The sequence below is a fragment of the Peromyscus leucopus genome, chromosome 17 (genome assembly GCF_004664715.2).
Source record: "Peromyscus leucopus breed LL Stock chromosome 17, UCI_PerLeu_2.1, whole genome shotgun sequence".
In the NCBI taxonomy this organism is placed as follows: domain Eukaryota; kingdom Metazoa; phylum Chordata; class Mammalia; order Rodentia; family Cricetidae; genus Peromyscus; species Peromyscus leucopus.
Genome location: NC_051077.1, coordinates 46,790,282 through 46,810,346, shown reverse-complemented (window position 1 = coordinate 46,810,346; position 20,065 = coordinate 46,790,282). Strand labels below are relative to the sequence as shown.

General features: G+C 42.2%; 1 protein-coding gene across 1 annotated transcript in view; it reads left to right on the top strand.

Moving 5' to 3' along the window:
- The first annotated feature begins 787 nt into the window (after nt 1–787).
- Tll1 (tolloid like 1) overlaps nt 788–20,065 on the top strand; it is a 184,168-nt gene continuing 164,890 nt past the window's right edge. Inside the window, exon 1 of the mRNA XM_028881029.2 lies at nt 788–2,146. Within this exon, the coding sequence (XP_028736862.1) occupies nt 1,978–2,146 (169 nt within the window). The 5' untranslated portion in view covers nt 788–1,977. The remainder of the gene's footprint in view (nt 2,147–20,065) is intronic.

Sequence of the window (20,065 nt, the reverse complement as noted above, 5' to 3'; positions counted from 1 at the left end):
CAATCAGCTCCCTTACCCCGGATCCTCCCATCCTTTTGCTTCAAGTAGAAAATCTTCAAGATTATCTGCTTGCTCTTCAGTAGGAAGCATAGAACTAGTTACATCTCCAAACCTTTCCTAATGGGTGTGTGGGTGTGTGTGTGTGTGTGTGGGGGGGGGGGTTGTGCGTGCCTGGCTCCTTACTTTTGCCTAAATGGCAACTTGGAACAGGGGCAGGTTCCTCAAATAAAGATACAAAAGCCACGGAAGACTGTAAGTCTGGGCTAAAATGACAGCACAGGATCTTGTTAGAAAAGGAGAGCTCAGCTTGCCAGGCCCCCGGAAGCTTGGGGGTGGGGGAAGTCGTCTCACCTATTTTGGAAACTACTTACAGATGTGGGAAACCTCGGAATTGCTCACACCAGGGGTTTTTGCAGAGATTTCCTCCGACTTTTTTTTTTTTCTTTCCCCCTTCCCCAAAGTCCCACAACCTGTGTTTGTCTTGAGTCTGCTGCTGGCTGACGTGTGGTTTACCTCTCCGATGCAGCTGCCGGGCTCTCACACCCTGTGCTAGGGAGGAAGTCAAACAAGTGGAGCCTAAGGGGTACTAGGAGGCGCTGGGCATGGGCGCCAGAACTGTCAGAAAATTTGCGTGGCGAGTTATTACTTCCAACTTCCCTTCCTGCGCCCACGTGAGCCCTCGCGCCGGCCCATCAGCGAGGGCTTAGCGTTTCCTGCTGGTGCGATCTGGAACTCGATCTTTTTTTTTTTTTTTCCTTTTAAATTAATTTCTCCGGTTCTTAGTAAAACTTTGTTGGTTGGGAGACTGACTTTGCACAGAACTCTGATTTTCTTACCTAAACAGACAGGGGTCAGAGACTTTTCTTCCACTCTTGGGGAAGTAGGAAGGTGAAACCAGCAGCCAGGCAAAGAAAGACACACTGCCCATTTATCTGCGGGTGGCGTGGGGTGGGGGCAGGCTGGGGTGATTCGCTGTGAAGTTGTCACGATCCCTCCCGCCACCCCCGGTCTGGCGCTGTGCTTCGACACGTACCTCATCTATTAATTGCTGTTCATGGAGGGCAGATGGGGAATACATTTTTTTTTTATTATTATTATCTTTAGTAAAATAGAAATGGAAATGTCAGCGCGCTCCTGTTTGTTTGTATAAGGCTATCAAACGAAGTCAGAGAGGAGGCTGTGGCCCGGATCCTGACCCTGATTGTATGAATAAGTAAGCAGGATGCGAGTGATTGGGTTAGATGCTGCGAAGATTTTTTTTTTTTTCAAGTTAGGAAGAGGGTAAAAAGACAGCTTGGAGGGAGGGGTGGGGGGGAGAAGAGGCACTCCAAACCCTCACACCCCTCCGCTCTCCCGGCAGTCAGGAGCTTCCCTGGCTTCTGCAGGCTTTTAAGGTCTGATGTCGTAGAAATGCCTGCCCCCCACCCCCTTCCTCGGTCTCCCCTTTCAGTTCAGAAGTGCTGATGTGCAGACCGGATTCATCTTCTCCGAGCGGCGGCAGCGGCGGCGGTGGCGGCGGCGGCGGCGGCGGCGGGCGCAGGCGGCTGCAGCTCGCGCTCGGCCGCGGGTCCTGACAGCGGCGGGGGCGCGGCGGCGCGGGAGCCCGAGCTCGGGTGGCAGCTGAGCCCGCGGTGCGCCGGTCGCCGCGGCCGCGATCGCGGGAAGTTCGGCCGCTGGAAGGACGACCTGGACCCAGCCGGGCTGCCTGCGGCTGCCCCGGGCCGAGCTCCTCACCTGCCCTCCGCCCACCCGCGGGGCCCCCCCCACCCGCAGCCAAGTCCCCCAGCACCCGGGGAAGCCAGGCAGTGCTTGCCCTCTCGACCGTCCCGAAGACACCCGCATGTTTCCGGACACCTGAACACTCAGGTCTTCCCGAGGAGCCTCCCCGTGGGGAGGACAGCACTGTCCCTTGAACCCCGCAGATCCACGCGGGCCCTCCCGAGTCTGGTCCCCCTCCTTTTCCTCTGGGGGAGGAGGATGGGTTTGCAAGCGCTCTCCCCGAGGATGCCCCTGTGGTTAGTGGTCTCGGGTATTGTTTTTTCCCGGGAGCTGTGGGTCTGCACTAGCCTCGATTATGATTACACTTTTGATGGGAACGAAGAGGACAAAACGGAGCCTATAGATTACAAGGACCCGTGCAAAGCCGGTAAGTGACTGTCTTAAGTTGGGACGGTGGCGCGCCGCTGGGGACCAAGGTGCTGGACTCTCCTTCTGGAAGCAGTTGGAGCTCACCTGTTTCCTTCTCTCCCTCCCCAGCCCCTCCGCCGCTCCTCCCCTCTCCCCCCTCCTTTTTCCTTCCTCCTCTCCACCCTGCGTGGCCCAAGTTCCCTGGAGTTCTGTGCTAGTAGGCTCAGATGCCAAGCACTCCTTTAAGGCAAACGTCCCGTTCCCGGAGTTTCAGATCCCTCCCCCACCCACTGTGAAATTAAACAAGTCATAAACACAGCTGGCTTCTGTGGGTTTTAAATGCCAACACGCAGCGGGTTCAATGCATCAGGAGGGGACAAGACCTCCTCTGTTCCAGGACGCGGTTGCCCAGCGTCTGTTCAAGACCAAGTGGGCAGACTTTTCCAAAAGGTGGGTGGGGATGGCATCGTTACCTCTGGACATCTTCACTCTCTGTTTTACCAGAAGTTTTAAGTGTGAATTTCAGACCAGAAAGGTGTTGTGTCAGCCTTAGGAGAACTCAATTCTCGATAAGATTCCAGTTATTTGTTTTTTCCAATTTTAAAACAAATCTAAAAATATTTATACCAAGTTGCCATCCCATTCAAGTTTGTGTCTTCCTTCCTGAAAACACGATCAGGACAGCGTGGGATTGATTGACACTGTCTGAAACCTAGAACTCTCCCCGCGGGGTCCAGGAACACCTTCTCTTCCACTTGCCCAGTGCCACCAGGCATCTTCTGTCTGGCCTGTGGTGGGAGCCTCACGCACTCATGCATGCATGTGGTTCTTAGGGACCATGTGAGCTCAGTGCCCCAGGTTGCTCAACACTGACTGAAACAACAGTCAAGGTTCTGGCTAGAAGATTCCCTAGCCTAGGTTCTGTTGGATTGTGGCAGAGGCAATCTCAGTTCAGCATGAACTCATGAATAACTTTGGGAAGGTTACTGTAACAGGCCAAAGTAACAGTGTCCTTGGGAAATTGAAGGCAAGGTCTGTCCCAGGTCAAGAGGTATGGCCTCCACACAGAGAAAGGGTGGGCCAGATAGCAAACAGACCTAAGTGTATCCAGATTCCAAGACTGATTGGTAGGTCTGTGGTTGGATTTTCTTCGTTTCCGTAGGTAAGTAAACCCAAGTCAACCATTCTTGGTCCTAAAGGAGACCTGTGCACAACTGAAGGAAAATGCTGAAAATTCTTACCTATGATGACACACTGCCTTGTCCGGCTCGCAAGTTGTCAGATCTTTCATAGTGAACATTTTATGCAGATTCAGGGATATGTGTCTTGAGCTCAGAATTCTGATTACGTTCCGTGTTAATAAATTCGCTCTTGGTGCCATTAACACTGGTTCTCCATATTCCTGGGACTTGATGGTTTGGTTCAGGAAATTCTTCAGCTATAGTGGTGACTAGATGCTAAGCAACTTTCCAAATGTGACTTTTGGTAGGTAGAGTATTTGTTGTAATGCTGCAACTTGGAAAGTGTGCATTTCTTGCTTGTCTTTAGGTATGGGCGAGGTCCAAAAATACTGTAAGAGAATTGTCTATTGTGATGCTCTTTTGTGTGAAAGATTCACCAGCTACCTAGGTGAGATGTCTGTACTATGTGCTCCAGCACACCTTAAGCATGGAATGTTTATTATTCTTTGCAAATAAACACAGAAAGAGAGGGAAAAAGACAACTTGAGCAATATTGACTTTTCATTTCCCTTTCATTATAGCATTATTTTTTGAGTATGAATTTTGGAATTAAAACAGAAAATAATAACAGAATTATTATTGCTCTTCTTCTTCTTTTTTTTTTTTTTAACCTATCTTGGACTGTGTGTCTGTTAGTGTGTATGTCTGTTTGCACATGTTGAGAAAGAAAGAATGGCCAGCGTAGAAGGCAAAGAAGTCTGAAGAGAGTCTGGGGGCTTTTTTCAAGTGTTCTCTCCCACCTTTAACACACTGAGATGAAAGGATTTAATTGATCACTCTGCTAGAGAGTGATAAAACTCGTCTCTTTTATTAGTACTGTGTAAGACAAACAAAAGTTAAAATAACCAGAGAAAACATGACCATGACTCAAACGAGAGTCAAGAGAAGATTGCTGAAATAAAAGAGATGCAGACCAGTTGGGAAAGATAACCAAAGTCAAGAGAGGCCCTTTCCAGGTCCAGAGCACATGGAGTGGATTCCAGGGCCTGGTCCAGGACTGAGAATCAAGTCCTTCCTGAAGGTCACTGTCAAGCGTCCTGATATTCCTTGCATTGTGCAGTGACTTGCTGGTACAGTGACAAACAGCATTAAGGGTTGAAACTTTGCTGAGTGCACGGTTCTCACTGGGGTCACAACATCCCAGTGTGCTGGAGTTTGTTAATCTTCCCCCTACACAGACAGGCAAACAGAGACTGAAAGACATTAAACGCCTTTCTCATATCACCCTGGAACTCCATCCCAGCTACGTCTTCACCTTTCCTTTCTGAGGCTTTCTTTGAAACACAAGCCAACAAACAACAGTCATAAACCGCAGAAATGAGCCCAGGCTTTCCTGTAATCCTGATTGGTGTAGAGGAAAGGACTTTCATATCACATGTGGGGGACATGACTGATAATTTAATTTCATTTATTTTAAATCCGCATCCTGGAAGTCAGAGGTCATAAGCAGTTTAAATATTTATCACAAAGATATATTACCAGATCCACGCTTAGGAATCTAGTACATTCTCAACACAAGACTGTTCAGAGTCTCAATTGTAAAACTCTATTTCAAATAAGATTAAAAACATGGTACCCAAGGGATAATATTCTCACTCATAATTTGTTAAAAAATCATTCCATCCTTAATGCATTCATGAAGCTGAATGCAACTGTTTACCTATAGGAGTTCTGATTTCAAGACTGGAAAGACTATAGGAGAGACAGGAAGTTTGGTTGAATTGATTGAGACATTTCTGGTATAAATGAAAATATGTGGTTTAGTGGACCATGACTTCAGGTATACTCACCAGACAGATAGAACAACATGAAGGGATGTCCAGCTGACCTCCTCACTGCACTGTACTGGTAGCTCATCTGATCATTTTAATGCATTGCAGTGAGGTTGCTCTCACCCTCTGGAGTTGTAAAAGGGTCTGCAGAGATACAAGGGAGCCTGAGGCTAGGGGAGCTTGTCTTAAAGCAGGGGGTGACGTGTCTCTGTGTCTCCTTTCATACTGCTGCTCCAGTAAGTGTTAACCTGAGGACTGACATCTGTGAAGTGTCTGGGAAAATTCAATCCACAAGCTTATCTGCCAGAGTTGTGTAGAAAGGATGTGTAGAAGCAGAGACCGATGAACTAATTGGACTAAGACACCTCCCTCCCTTCTTTTCTTCCTTCTGTTCATTTCTTTATGCTTAAGAAGGTATTAAGGATGTTCAGGCAACTGAAAATATGGAGAATGACTAAATTGTGTTTGGAATGATGAGTAAAAACTTAGAGGACTGACGGATGAAGCCCAGTGTTTGGCAGTAAGTTCTTTCTGCCCTTACAAGTGAGCTTTGTGTGAAACAGTTTTCTACCTTGAAGTTCGTGAGTAGTTGGTTCTTTTTCTTAAAGGTCATTGAGGTAAGAGGTCGAGCTTGCCCTTTGAGAAGCATCTGCAAGCACCATCAGGAAAAAAAACAAGCCTTTGGCATCCCAAGGAACCCTTTCTGCTTTTCCTCAGGACCAGGGTCCTAGTTTCCATGTACACTAGGTCTGGGGGAAACTTTCATAAGTTTATAATTTCTAATTTCTAGGCAAGTTGTTTTTGTTGTTCTTGGTGTTGTGTTTCCTGGCTGGACTGGCATCCTCTTAGGTACAGCATTTCAGAACTTGCTCAGTTCCACATCTACTTTATTCCATCACAATTTGAAATATCCAAACATTTACCCTGAAGTCGGCGCCTCTCTAGACTGCCAAGCTCTCACACTGGAAACCCACTTCCAGGGCTGCTGCCTTAGCCAGTCCCTTCCTTCTGCCTTAGCTTTCATGGCTCAGATCTTGAAAATACATTTTTTTTTCCTCTTCTGGCCTCTGGTGCCAGCCAACAGAGAAATGGCCCAAAATAAGGTTCGCAAGACAGCTGGATACGGCATTATGTTCTGGATATTTGAATTCTAGTCTTCATTTGCTGTGAGCACTTATTTTACTCTTGTCTGGAGGGCCAGTGGATGCTCTGGTTCACATGTAGCAGTTACTGGCAATAAAATGATTTCTTCTTCAATGTATTTTCTTAGACCAGGTCATTGTTTTAAGCCTAATTTCTCCTTTCCATCTCCCCTCTGCTCCCCTCCTCTTCCCTCCTCTCTCTTTCCCTCCTCTTCCCTCCCCTCCTCTCCTCTCCCTTTCCTTTCCCCCTTCCCTTCTTTCCTTACCCATTCCTTGTTGGTAGGGTGTCTGAACTCTTCACATTCTTGTCTCCCCATACAGTGTGATTGGAAAATTCCAAATTCAGCTGGACAGTTTTGGTTCTGTGCTGTCGGCTTCCTCAAAGAGTGAGGATATTAACTGCTTGTCCTAGGTGAAGTTTGAGACTATCTCTCCACTTCAGTGGGTTGTCTCTTCACTTGGATGTTTCTTCCTTACAGTTAGGGGTCTTTCTAGTTTCTTATAATCCCACTTGTCCACTTTTTTCCTTTGTTGCCTGCATCTTTACATCCTTGACCAAAATAATCCTTGCTTGGATCAATGGTACAAAATGGCTTCTTTGTTCTTCTAGCAGTTTTACAGTTTGGGGACTTTATGTTGATGTTTTTAATCCCCTTGAGGTTGATTTTCCAAAATGTGCAGGTTCAGCTTGTTCTTCATGTTGACATAGCTTTCCTAGTACTGTTTATTGAAACATGTCTTTTGATTGGTGTAAGGTACATGTCTAATATCTCAGCACCTGCTGGTTGGGGTAAGAGGATCAGGAGATAAAGGTGTTCCTTGGTTACACGGCATACACAGTAAGTTCGGGCCCAGCTTAGACTTGTCTCTAAGACAATTGATATACAAATTGATATGTATAAAAACAACTATTGCCCCCACAATGGCTCACTTTTCCATGACAATCTAATGTGTGTTTTGGGAGATTCTGTTGAATGTCATTTGGCTCCAAAAGCACAAGACTATTTCTGGGCCCTCTGTCTTGTTCTCTTGCTCTGTATGTCCATTTTTTCTTTTTATGCCAGTGCCATGCTGGACTAAATATTAGAGCTTTGTGGTACATTCTGGAATGAGGTAGTGTGAGGCTTCCAGCTCTTCTCTTTGCTGAAGACTGAGTTGGCTAGTCTAGGTCTTTCGTGGCTTTCTACAAAATTGAAGAATTATTTATTTATTTCAGTGAAGTAAGACATTAATATTTTGATTTAATTGTGTAAATATGTTTGGGTAATGTGTGTACTTTAGCAATATCCTTGCAACTTTGCATTTATTTGTATCCTTTCAATTTCCCTCTTTAGTTTGTTGTTGTTGTGTGTGTATGTAGGTGTTTGTGTGTGTGTATGTCTGTGTTTGTATGTGTATGGGTACACTGCCTATTGGCTGCATGAAAATCTATGCACCATATGTCTGCCTGTTGGCTGAAAAGGCCAGTAGAAGGTGATCGATACTCTGAAAGTAGAGTTACAAATGCTTGTGAACCTTCAAACCCAAGTTCTCTGGAGAAGCAGCAAGCGCTCTTAACCACTAAGCCATTTCTTCAGGCTTCCTTCTTCATCAGTGATTTTATAGTTTATTACAGACATCTTCCACCTCTCCCATATCCCTAGCTATTTCTTGTGATGTTTCATGGGCTTTTTATGATTTCTTCAAGGAGGGACATATTTAGCCCTACTATCTGCATTTAGAATTCCTCTTAAATGTAACTCAAAGTGTGTAAGAGCTTAGGAAAGACTTCTTGAAAAAAACTGATATGTATAAAACAACTCTTGCTCCCATAATGGCTCACTTCTCTATGACAATCTAATATGAACATATTTTTTTTTCTGTTGGAACCAAGTCTTCCTCCCTTATTGTGCAGGTATGAACCCTACTTTTGAGTGTCTCAGCAATCATAGCTTATGTAAATGTGAAATTCACAACTAGCAGTTACAGAAAATGTCCTATTGACACTGAAGTGGAGACTCGAATCTAGAACCGATGATTAACCATTATCCGTTTCGTGTGTTATCTGATGTTTTAATAGTGCCTTAGTCCCTCTGCTAAAATGTTTTAAACTAGGGCCTTCCATAAGCATTCTTAGGAAATGGCAGAAAGCATAGATGGATATCAATTAAAACGAGGCATGGTACATCCTGGTGGAACCATCTGGCATCTGGGGTGATGGTGCTATTCGGGGCTCTGTTGCCACCCCCCTACTCTAGGAATGCCTTCTGCATGATCTTGAGTTGAGATCAAGGCTAGGCCAGTGCTCACGTGACCAGAGAGATTCCAGGGGATGCAAGATTTCATTTTCTGGGAGATCTTTGAAGTCACTTATAATTCTTTCTTATTCCAACATTGGGAACAGATTGTGGAATTATCAACATTTGATGACTGAGAATCTTCTCCTCACGTCTAGATATAGCAGAACTATTTAGTTATAGGGTTTAAGCAGTTAATTTCCTTTAGTTTCCTATTCAATAATATCACTTTGAGAGAAAAAAATATTTAAAAATTTCTTTCTAGCCTCAATGGTATGAAATGAATTTCGCAGAATGATATGCTTTTCCAGAATGCCAGAAGGGCTCTCTTGTTTATTTATTTAGTTCTATCCATTTTCAGTCCTGGAGACATGGTATTGACTATTGGATTTTGAGGCATCTTGGCCTAATGGATTACTTGTTTCTCTGGCTTCTCACAAAACACGTGCTTGTCCTATCAGGTCATGCCAAGAAGCTCAGCTATATATTTGTATTAAGAAGCACTGTAAATTGGGTGCTAATTGAAATCCAGAAAGTGAACCTAGGCGGTGTTTGTTCTACTCAGCTTTTTCTCTCTAGCAATTTACATTTGTAGTTTCAGCTAAATATTTGCTGTCAATCACACTTTAAAAATTCCTTGAATGCTAGTAATGAGGTCAAAAGTCCCTCCAGTGAAATTTAATGGTGTGTGCCCATACACTGTACAAAGTATTTAACTCAGATTTAAAAAAAAAAAAAAAAAGACTCCAACATGGTTTAACACTTTGGTATTTTACCAATGAGTGGAGTCATCGTGGAGCCTGAGATAAAAAGTGTATGTATTTACTATCAGAGTTTGGTATCTGCTGTGCTGCTGAGGTTTCTGTGGATGACGCTTACTCGGTGTGATGGGGGAGGCGGAGGCGGAGGACAGCAGGGTGTAACGGTTTGCTCATTCCTTGCATTTCTCATCGATGTTGAGCTGTCAGCGTGTGGACCATGCACCGCAGAGCCACCTCCAGTGGCTACTGACCTGCTTGCTCCTATCAGCGTTCTGTGAACTCCGTCTTTGGCTTTGACTGGAGGTGAAGTGTTTATTGGGATAATGGCTGGTTCCTGTGCTGTGCCGGGAGCCTCTGGGGCATCAGGTCAGTTGACTGACTACCCTGGATAGATGGAATTCTGTTCCCTTCCCCAACATGTTTTGAGATGGCACATGCTCAGCAGTTGAGGGTATATGTATTTGTGTGTGTGTTTTCTAGTAAGTATTGTAAGACAGGTGTATGTGGCCATATGTACTTACATAAATATAATGTTGTATATGTATATATACACCATTTCAGTAAGTAACAGAATTCATGTAACAGTAATCACATAAGATGATATTATCTAGTGAGGTTGTAGCAACCTCAATTCTCTACTTAATGTCATGCAACAGCCATATTGCTTGAGGATACATTTGTCAAACTGCATCCTCTTGTGGGGCAGCATATGATATACTTTGGAGCATAGAGATTAAAACCTTTAAGATGCCTCCAACGAGGAACATTGAACATGGAAAACAGCCAAGTAAAAAGAAGCCAAGTAACTCTGTATGTGTCGCCATGCCACATGCCACAATAACATCTTCACACCAAAGAATTCCAAATAAAACAATCATCAAAGTCTAGCCAGATGGGGTGGCACATGCACCTAATCCCAGAAGACAGGAGACAGGATAAGGACCATCTCTGTGAGTCCAAAGCCATCTTGGTCTACATTGTGAATTGCAGGTCACCCAAGGCTACACAGTAAGACTTGGTCTTAAAAACAAAAACAAACAAACAGAAAGTCTAGAGTCCCCGTCTTTGTGGAAGAAGCCCCCACCAATCCCATGAACATCACAATCTCTTATGGATGTGTGAGGAAACTAAGAACCAGGGAAGGTTCACTGGTGGCCTGGCCTATCACAGGGGTAGTGATGAGAAAGGAGCCCGGGTTTCCACATTTCAGATGCCTTCCCTTCCTTTTGTCTGGCTCCATACTCTGGAACTACAGTCAACACAAACATCACAAGACTGTCAATTGAGGAGCAGTGACTCTACCACAGGGATCCATCTGTTTGATTTGTTAGCACAAGGTTGCATCTTTTCCTCAGTGTTTTTTAACTTTAAAGGCCTCGCACTCCACGGTCAGGATAAGACCAACACTTTACACTTGAGTGAAGTAAAATTGAAGGCCCTAGCTCTTTTGAGAGAATATTCTCTGTGTGTGAGGAGCTGGAAATGGAATACCTCCATCACATATAAAATAACTAAATATACCTATGAATAGCCTCTGTAGAGTTAAATATTTGAATGTTTGGGAGTGTGGGGTTTCAAAATTATTATTATTATTATTTCAGAATAACAATTTATTAAGAACTAGGAGGTTGGTGCAATGGAACACAGGTAAAGGCACTTACTTCCGAGCCTGATGTCTTAGTCAGTGAGTGTTCTATTACTATGTAGAAATACCCTGAACACAGCAACTCTTATAAAGAAAAGCATTTAATTGGGGCTGACTTACAGTTTCAGAGGACTAGTCATCATAGCAGGAATTATAATGACACACAGGCAGACATGGTGCTGAAGAAGTGGTATCAGAGAGAGTTCTACCTCAGGATCTGCAGACCGGAAAAAGCAAGAGACTCTGGTCTTGGAATGGGCTTTCTGATATCCCCTCACCCCCGTGACACACTCTTCCTCCAACAAGGCCACACCCCCTATTCCTTTCAAATAGTGTCACTCCCTGGTGACTCCATACCTATGGGGGCCATTCTCATCCAAACCACCACCCCTGATGACTTGAGTTTCACCCCCAGAGCCCACAGAGTGGAAGGAGAAAACTGGCTACAGAGAGTTGTTCTCTGACCTATACAGGGGTTCACACATACATTAAATAATGTGTGTGTGTGTGTGTGTGTGTGTGTGTGTGTGTGTGTGTGTGTGTGAGAGAGAGAGAGAGAGAGAGAGAGAGAGAGAGAGAGAGAGAGAGAGAGAGAGAGAGGATGGGCTTTAGAATTGGACACAAATGTACTCCAATCCCGACTCTTCTATAGTCACTATGATTTTTGCAATTTGGTTATCAACTCTGTTATGCTTAATTTCTGATATACAAAAATGGAGATGATATGAGCATCATAATGTTATTATGAGAATTAAATACATGTGAAGTGTATGTTACTTTGCCTGGAACTTACTGATGTATTGCTTTTGTGCACGGCAGTGTAAGTACATAGGACACAGAATATTTTAAATCACAAGTACTTATTTTTACAAAGATGATCTTAATAAAAACATTTGTGAGATAAAGATCTTTTTTTTTGTCTTGCTGTGTAGGAAAATATATTCATTCCCAAGCAGTGTAAACCTTGCTTCTTGAGAACTTAAATCCCTTACCCCCAAAGATGTTTTTGTTTGGGAAGGTGTGAGAGAGAAACGGATGCCAACATACATGCTCCTGAGTCTCATATACTCAAGACATGTTGGCAACGTTCGATTAACACTGACTAGTACATGAACAGAATCTTGGCTACATAGTCTCCCAGTAGTTTCTGGTTTGGATTTTATTTGCCATCTGGATTGACTTGAACTTAAATATCCACGATCCTCTGTTTACCAAGAGCTAAGTTTGAGCACATGGGTCTCAGCTACAAATGTTCATTAATTCATTGGACATTTACCGAATATTTACCATGAATGAAGCATGGCACAGAAACATGAAGTAAAATGGAATCCTGGGCTCCTCACTTTACCTGGTGTGTGTGTGTGTGTGTGTGTGTGTGTGTGTGTGTGTGTGTGTGTGTTGCAGTTATAGACATGGGAAAGAGCCATTTCAATTTTTGGTTAGGGTGGTCCAAGAGATTCCAAAAACACATCTCTGTGCTAGGATTACCAGAACATGTCCAGAGCTTTGCTTGCTTTAACGTAGGTGCTAAGGCCTGAACTCTGTTCCTCATGCTTTCACAGGAAGTGCTTTACCGACTGAGCCAGCTCTCCAACCTCCACACTTTCTTTTTTTCCAACTAGATAATAGTTTATTTACATGGTTATAGACACACTAATAGCATGATTGCAATCTAACTTTAGTTTGAGTATATAATATTGACATAACTGTATGCTAAAGTTATTTCAATTTAGATTTTAAAAATGGATACTATCAAAAATTATGACACCCAGATCTTGTACATTTTGGGAGGATTTGTTTTTTGTTTACTTAAGATATGTGAAGAATAGGGCTCTGACAGGAGTACTTCCTGTACATACCCTGTGGACTTTGATACTTGGCAATAGATGGGATGTAACTAGTAATTACTTATGGAATTATTTGGGGATAGTCTATATTAGCCAATCTTGATTTCTATTACTTTATCTTAAGCAACTTGATTTTGTGATTTCACCTTGTCACACAACCCCCATATTATGGAATAGATAAAGCACATTTCTGTACTCTACACTGTGTTCTTGTTATGTAGATTTAAAGGCACATGGTTCACATTTTCTCTGTTTACAAATGAGAAAGACAGAAATGTGATAAAATAAATTAAATGAAAGACTGTTTGTTTGATTTGTAACTGTTCTACTGTGACTTTGCAAAGTAAATGTAATTGTCGCTTTCTTTGTGTAAACTCATCTGGATTGTGATTTAGTAACCGACAAACAAACTGGCCTGGTTATCCAGGAATGTGGACACGAGGACTGGCTGTGCTGCTGGACCCATGTGCCATGCAGGGGATCCCCCTTGGTTTCGCTGGTCTTGGTCTCCAAGGTATAGAAATGTCTAAGACCGTTTGAGCCCCAATGCTTCCTGAATTCCAATGTCCTTAGCATTGTGATCAGCTTCTTTGCAATGGTATCAGAAAGTTGCAGACTTGGATGGGCCCTGCCAATTGAACAGAAAGAAAGGGATGCCACTTCTGATTCACTGTTGGTGGGGCCCCTGGTTCAATGTTCCAGCCTACCTGTGGTGACCACCAGGCTGCTGTGGCCACAGGCCCTGCAGGTTCCTCACTTTGTGAGACAGTAGTCTTGTAAGCCAGGCATGGTGGCACACACCATTAAACCCAGTACTCAGGAGGCAGAGGTAGGTAGATCTCTGTGAGTTTGAAGCCACTTTGGTCTATTAAGCTGGGTCCAGGCTAGCTAGAGCTTTATGATAAGACACTATATCACAAGAATGGTAGCCCTGAAAATAACTTGTGCCTAATTTTCCATTCTCCTTTTCAAGTCCATCAATAAGTGCTTACCTGCCCAAAGAACAGCAGGGAATTGTGGGTATAACCAGCCATTTCTCTAAAAGTGTTGATGCTATGTGACCGTCAGACTGGAAGCTTATTCTAGTGGATTTGTTTCATGGGAAGGACAGTTTGAATATCAAGTGAGTACAGTACGGCCAGAAGAAAGTAAAATTCCAACCTTCTCAATTTAATGTCAGTTCTCATAACCGAGTGAGTAAGAGGTATAGGTAAAGAAACTAAGAATGTTTTCCTGCCTTAAAGCATTTTACAAACTATGGAACATACGAAAATATGTATTATTGCTTTTGTTTTTCAGACAGAGTCTAATGTAGCCTTGGCTGACCTGAATTTACTATATAGCTAAGAAGCCCGATAGAAATTAGCAGCAGGAATGTAGGTAGTGTAATTTAATATAGAGAGCACTAGGTATCGTGTGGGAGACATATGGGCAAATCATAGCTCTTGGTGTTAAATTATGTTAACTTGATCTACTTACAATGCTTTTGAACTTCAGTCCTTTCAGTTGTAACACAGGGATAGTAATATCTAGTTCATAAAACAGGTATGGATTAAATACACAAGGTCTGTGTAAGCTGATAGGCTGTGTGATGTAAATGAACATAAACAATATAGTGTGCATGATATGTTTCAGGAATGTGTTTGGTGGATTCAAAACAATTCCATGCCCTTCCTGCAGGGATTTCATTACGTACCTGGGGAATGGGACACTAAACTCTTCAATCGTAAATATCAAAATGTAATAAGCAAAATATTGTGTTAGTACTAAAGACAGAATTCTCTACATCTGTTATAAAGAAGCCTTCTCATGAAGGGTGACATTTGAGCTGGATCTTGACATTGTGCAGTTTTTTTTTTTTCCTGGTAAAAAGGTGGAGCAATAATTTAGAGCCAAATAACTGAGATAAAAGCTGGAGCTGTGAAAGTTCATGACTTTTATGAAAGTACGGGAAGTGGGAATTAGTTCAATGTGAATGGAACAGAGGGTGTGTAAAAGTTTATGCTTTGGCAAGAAATCATTCCGGATGATACGGTGTCAAGGATCCTGAACACCCAGACTTTGAACTTGATCCTGTTTGTAGTGAGAAGGGGGCTTACTGAGGATTGAAAGCAGATTATTGGCTTGATTGCAGTCGTATCAAGATACACAAGAGTGTAAGTGGTCTTGTGCAGTAGGTGAAGGGCAAGTGGGAATAGCAGGACTGCAGGGTTAGTGGAAGAGCAGGGATGCACTAATGCAAGCTGGCGCTGGGGAGGGCTGAGAGTCAGAGAAGAGGAAGTTTGGATTTAAGAGGCCAGAGACGTCATAGAGGATGAGAGTGTGAAGACCAAAAGATCTGGGCTCTGGGCCTGTCTCAGTTGGAAAAGTTCTCACAAGCCCAAAGACCTGGGTTTTATTGCCAGTATTCACATGCAAAGCAGTGTGATGGTACACCCTTGTATTCCCAATGCCGGGAGAGCAGAGACAGGCAGATGCCTGCGGGTCAATGGCAAGCCAGCCAACCCTAATGTGCTTTCCATACACACATGCACACATACTCATATACATGCACACGCGTACACACACATAAATGTACCCATATATACTCAGAAAAGAGAAAGAAGGGAAGAAAGAAAGAAAGGGATCTGGGGAAGATAAGCAGAGTAAGAAACAATATAAAAATCAAGGTTGTGTTTTGAAAACAAATAAATTTAGTTTTAAGATTCCTCTGACTTGCACACAATTCTTCATAGCTGTTCTTGCTTGGTCTCTCTATGTTCAGGACTGTATTGGATATATATGGAGTTCTGTATTCCATGTTAACGTTGAGAGAATCTTGAAAGGTCTTTATATTTGACTGGAATCACATTATTATGGGTTATTATTATTATTTATATTTTTATTATTAATTAGGAATTATATTATTAATTTAGGAAGAGTCATTTTAAGATAATCTTTTAATACATGGGTATTGTACATAATTAGTATTTGCTCATGCCTTTTTCAATACTATTTAATGAGTTTTAAGGGGCTGAGGAGCTGGTTCAGTTGATAAAGTGCCTTCTGTACAAGCTGCATTTGGATGCTCAATGCTCACATGAAGTCAGTAGAGTGAGACAGTCTAGAAGTGGAGATAGCAGGGGCCCCAAAGTTCATTGCCTAGATGGCTTCCTCAAGTAACTAAGGTTCAAGTTCAGTGAGAAAGAGCTAGTCTCTAAAAAGAAGACTGCCAGGAACTGAGGAAGACATCTGAAGTTGATCACTGGCCTCCACACATAGGTATATAGACGTGCTTTGGTACCTTTACACACATGTTAACAAAACACATGAACATGCACATAATCCATACACACATTTTCAAAAAGTAGTTTAACTATTACATTTGTAAGTTTTGGGAGATTTATTAACACACTTCTATTTTATGTTATAGCTTTCTTTTTTCTCTTTTAAACTATTTATTGAAGCTGTGTAGAAACATACTTGATTTTATTTAAGATTTGTTTTATTTTTAACTATGTGTATACACATGTGTCTGTGTAGGGCTGTGGGGACACATGAGTGCAGGTACATACAGCGTTCAGAAGAAGGAACCCTTCTGAATCCCCCAGAGCTGAAGTTACAGATGGTTGTGAGCTGCCCAAGGTGGGTGCTGGAAGCTAAACTTGGTTCTTCTGGAAGAGCAGCAAGTTCTTTTAACCGCTGGTCCATCTCTATCTCTCAGCCTGAACTGCTCCTCTTTCAGACCTCTAGCAGTCTCTTATGAACTAAATTAAAATTTTCCTTTGGCTTACTTTTAACTGTTATTTGTTTGTTTTGCATTTCGAGACGGAGCCTACTTTAGCCCAGGCTGGCCCTGTTCTCTCCATGTATCTGAGGAAGGTCTTGAATTCAGATTCTACTGCCTCTACTTCCCAGGTGCTTGGGTTAGAGGTGTGCTCCCAGCTCCTCTTGTTAATTTTAATGATTTATCCTTATACATCTCACATATGAAATCAGGTTGTTGCAAATGAGCACACAGTCCTGCTTCTTCCTTTGTGCCCCCGGATCTTTTAGTCGATTAACTTTCCTTGCTGTGCTGGCATTCTCCTGGTGTTGTGAGAAAGTGACTCTAGCTTGCCCTGTTCTCAACTGTAAAGGGGAGCTTTCAATTATTTATCAGATATCACACACTGTGTCTTTTAAACTACAGACACCGTTTATCAGATTAAAGAATACGCAAGCTTTAAACACACATTTTTAAACTTCATGTAATTCCACTTAGTAATGAATAATTACAATTTATCTACCAATATTCTATACTCCTGGGGTGAAGCGTGTTTGTGTATCCTCTCCTTTCCCTCCTCTCTCTCTCTCTCTCTCTCTCTCTCTCTCTCTCTCTCTCTCTCACTTACTTTTCTTAATTTTGCTGCATTCAGATACTTAGGGAATTTCATTTTTATACCTGTCATTTTTATTGATTTGGAAACTTTTTGTTGTTTCTGTTGTGCCTGAGTACACTAATAACGAGACCTATTTTAAAATAAATCTGCATTCCAAGCTACTACAGCATCATTGTTCCAGGACATACACCTGTGTCATTTGCTTTTTCTCCCTGTACTTCATTTTCAAGCTTCTAGAAAAAAATCACACTTTGTACAGGTACTGGGTGATAGTGTGCATTTAACTTTCATTCTTCATTATATATTTTAGCTCCTAATTTTTGGGAGTTTGTTCTCTCAGGCTTTCTAGCTGTAGTGTGCTTCATTCTCTGTTTTTTAATTTTATTTAATTTTTTTGTCCTTTGAGTCCCAGAGGACAATAGAACTCAATAATTATGTGAACCAAGTAGTGCCAAGGTCTTTAGTTTAAAACTAGCTTTATTCTTTTGTTTCCAATTTTCCTATCAGCCATCCATTATAGCTATGATTATATTACATGTGGATATATAGTAAACATGTATAATATTTTACCTCTCTGTTTTTAAAACTTATGGATCGATCATTCTGGGAGATTGCAAACTAGTATATCTAACATTGTTACTCGTTTGGGAAGGTCAACATGTGTGGGCATGTGAGGGTGCATATGCATGTAGAGGCTGGATGTTATGTCAGGAATCACTCTTTATTGCTCTTCGCCTTGTTCTTTGATGTAGGGCCTCCCGTCAAAGGCAGAGCTTGTTGATAAAGATATTCTAGTTAGCCAGCTTGTTCCATGGATCCCCGGTCTTTGGCTTCTGATGCTGCAGTTGCCGGAGGGCTGCTATGCTTCCCCGGCACGTACATGGTTCTAGAGAGCCAAAGTCCCGTGCTTCTCTTGAGCAGCCTGTGGTTTAACTGCCGAGACATCTCATCAGCCACCACTTTGAACTTGGGATACTGCTGCTTTAACTTTAACTTTACTTTTCGACAGAATCTCATTCTCTAGCGCAAGCTCACTTTGGTGAGTTGTGATATTTTGCCTTAGCCCCCAAAGTGCTGGGATTACATGTGCCTCCATGATTGTCGGTAATTTTACTTCAACCCCAGCTAAGCTGTGTATTTGGTCACATTTCTCAACATTGTCTTTCACTCACGTTGCCTAAAAGAATTTCGTTCTTTTAATTTGTGGAAACATAGCTGTGAATGTTCGGTTAAGGGATTATAGGCCTCAGCTCCTCATAGAATAATGCTATTCTGAAGTCTTAAAATAATGCCAATTATCATATTCAACCTATTGGAAGCAGATTATGCAAATAGGTGGAGTTAGTGGTAGTAACTTGTGTACATGAATAGGGGTTGATTAGAAAGGTCACTCACTGACCCACACTGTGCTCTTATGCATTAATTATAGTGCCCGGTGAATTATGCCATTGTGGTTTCTTTCAGTGAAGACTGTTCTCTCTCTTTTCTTCTGAAACACAAATGTTCTTTTCTGGGTGAACATGGGTCTTGAACATGAAAGATCAGATCTGTTCATCAATGTCCGTAGGAAGCAGGATGTTGGAAAAGGAGCCCCGAAGGAAACTGGCTTGGTTTGCTCAGTGTGCCCCAATGATGCTCTTGTCCTGAAACTCCTGCGTCTCCTCCATTGTTGCCTCTGTGTAACATGGGGCCGGCCTTCGTGTGGCCATTGATCTGGAGTTCATTATATCTTATTCTCTAGGAATTTTTTTCTCTAGGAATTTTCATACCTAGGAAATACGAAAGAACCGCTAACAAAACAGTGACAACAGTAGACCTCAAGTGAAATGACGATAGAGTGACAGAGTACTAGGGTGCTGAGGTTTAAATGGGGGAGGGAGGGAGGAGGGAGTAAACCAAAACCAAGTATGCAAGAAGAAGATGTGTGGACACTTCCGTTCCATCAGCTAAATTTAAACAAATCAAAAGGAAAAACCCCAGCTAAGGATCCAAATGACCCAGTTGCTTCCCAGAACAAAACTTGAGTTATTAGAATGTATATTCGTTCATCTGATGTTCAGTCAGTATTACAGCATTGTTTTAAAAGGCGAAAGTCTGGAAGCACTAGCACTCTTCGACATGAGGGAAACTGTTGACTAACTTATGTTACATTTTTAGGAGAAAGCATAGGGAATATATTTTAAAAATTATTTTGAATCGAATAACCAATTGGTGTGATTTTCCTTGGGGAAGATTATTTCTCCTACTCCAGGCATTCTCTGATTGCCTGTAGTTCTTGGTGTGGGGTTGAGGTCTCATGGGCTTTTCTCCATCTATTTTGGCGTGAAAACATATATACAAATAGCATTATACAGACTTAGTAGTTTATATTTAGAAATATTTTTATGTTTTTTACTTAATGATAGAGAAAGAAATAGAAAAAGGAGTTAGAGTGGTCTGGATGTTTTGTAATATGGAAATCACGGAACTGTAATGTTTTACTTGGAGAAATGAGTATAAATTATTGCAAACTTTTTTAACAATTTTTTTTTCCTGAGACAAGGTCCTAGAACTCACTTTGTAGACTAGGCTGGCCTCAAACTCACTAGAGACTTGCCTGCCTCTGAATCCCTACTACTAGTATTAAAGGCGTGCATCACCACACCAGCATCAACTTAAAATTCTTAAGAGAAAATAATAAAGACTGTGTGGAAATTTAATTATTTTATGATGCAACTGCAGCATGGGATTATTCATTTGAATAAATGCTTAGATTATAATTGTAAAAGTGAGATGTGCATATAAACTGATAAGAACCATAAAGTTTTTTTTATAGGTTTTGATATGTGCATGCTTGTTACACACACACACACACACACACACACACACACACACACACACACAAGTGTGTGTA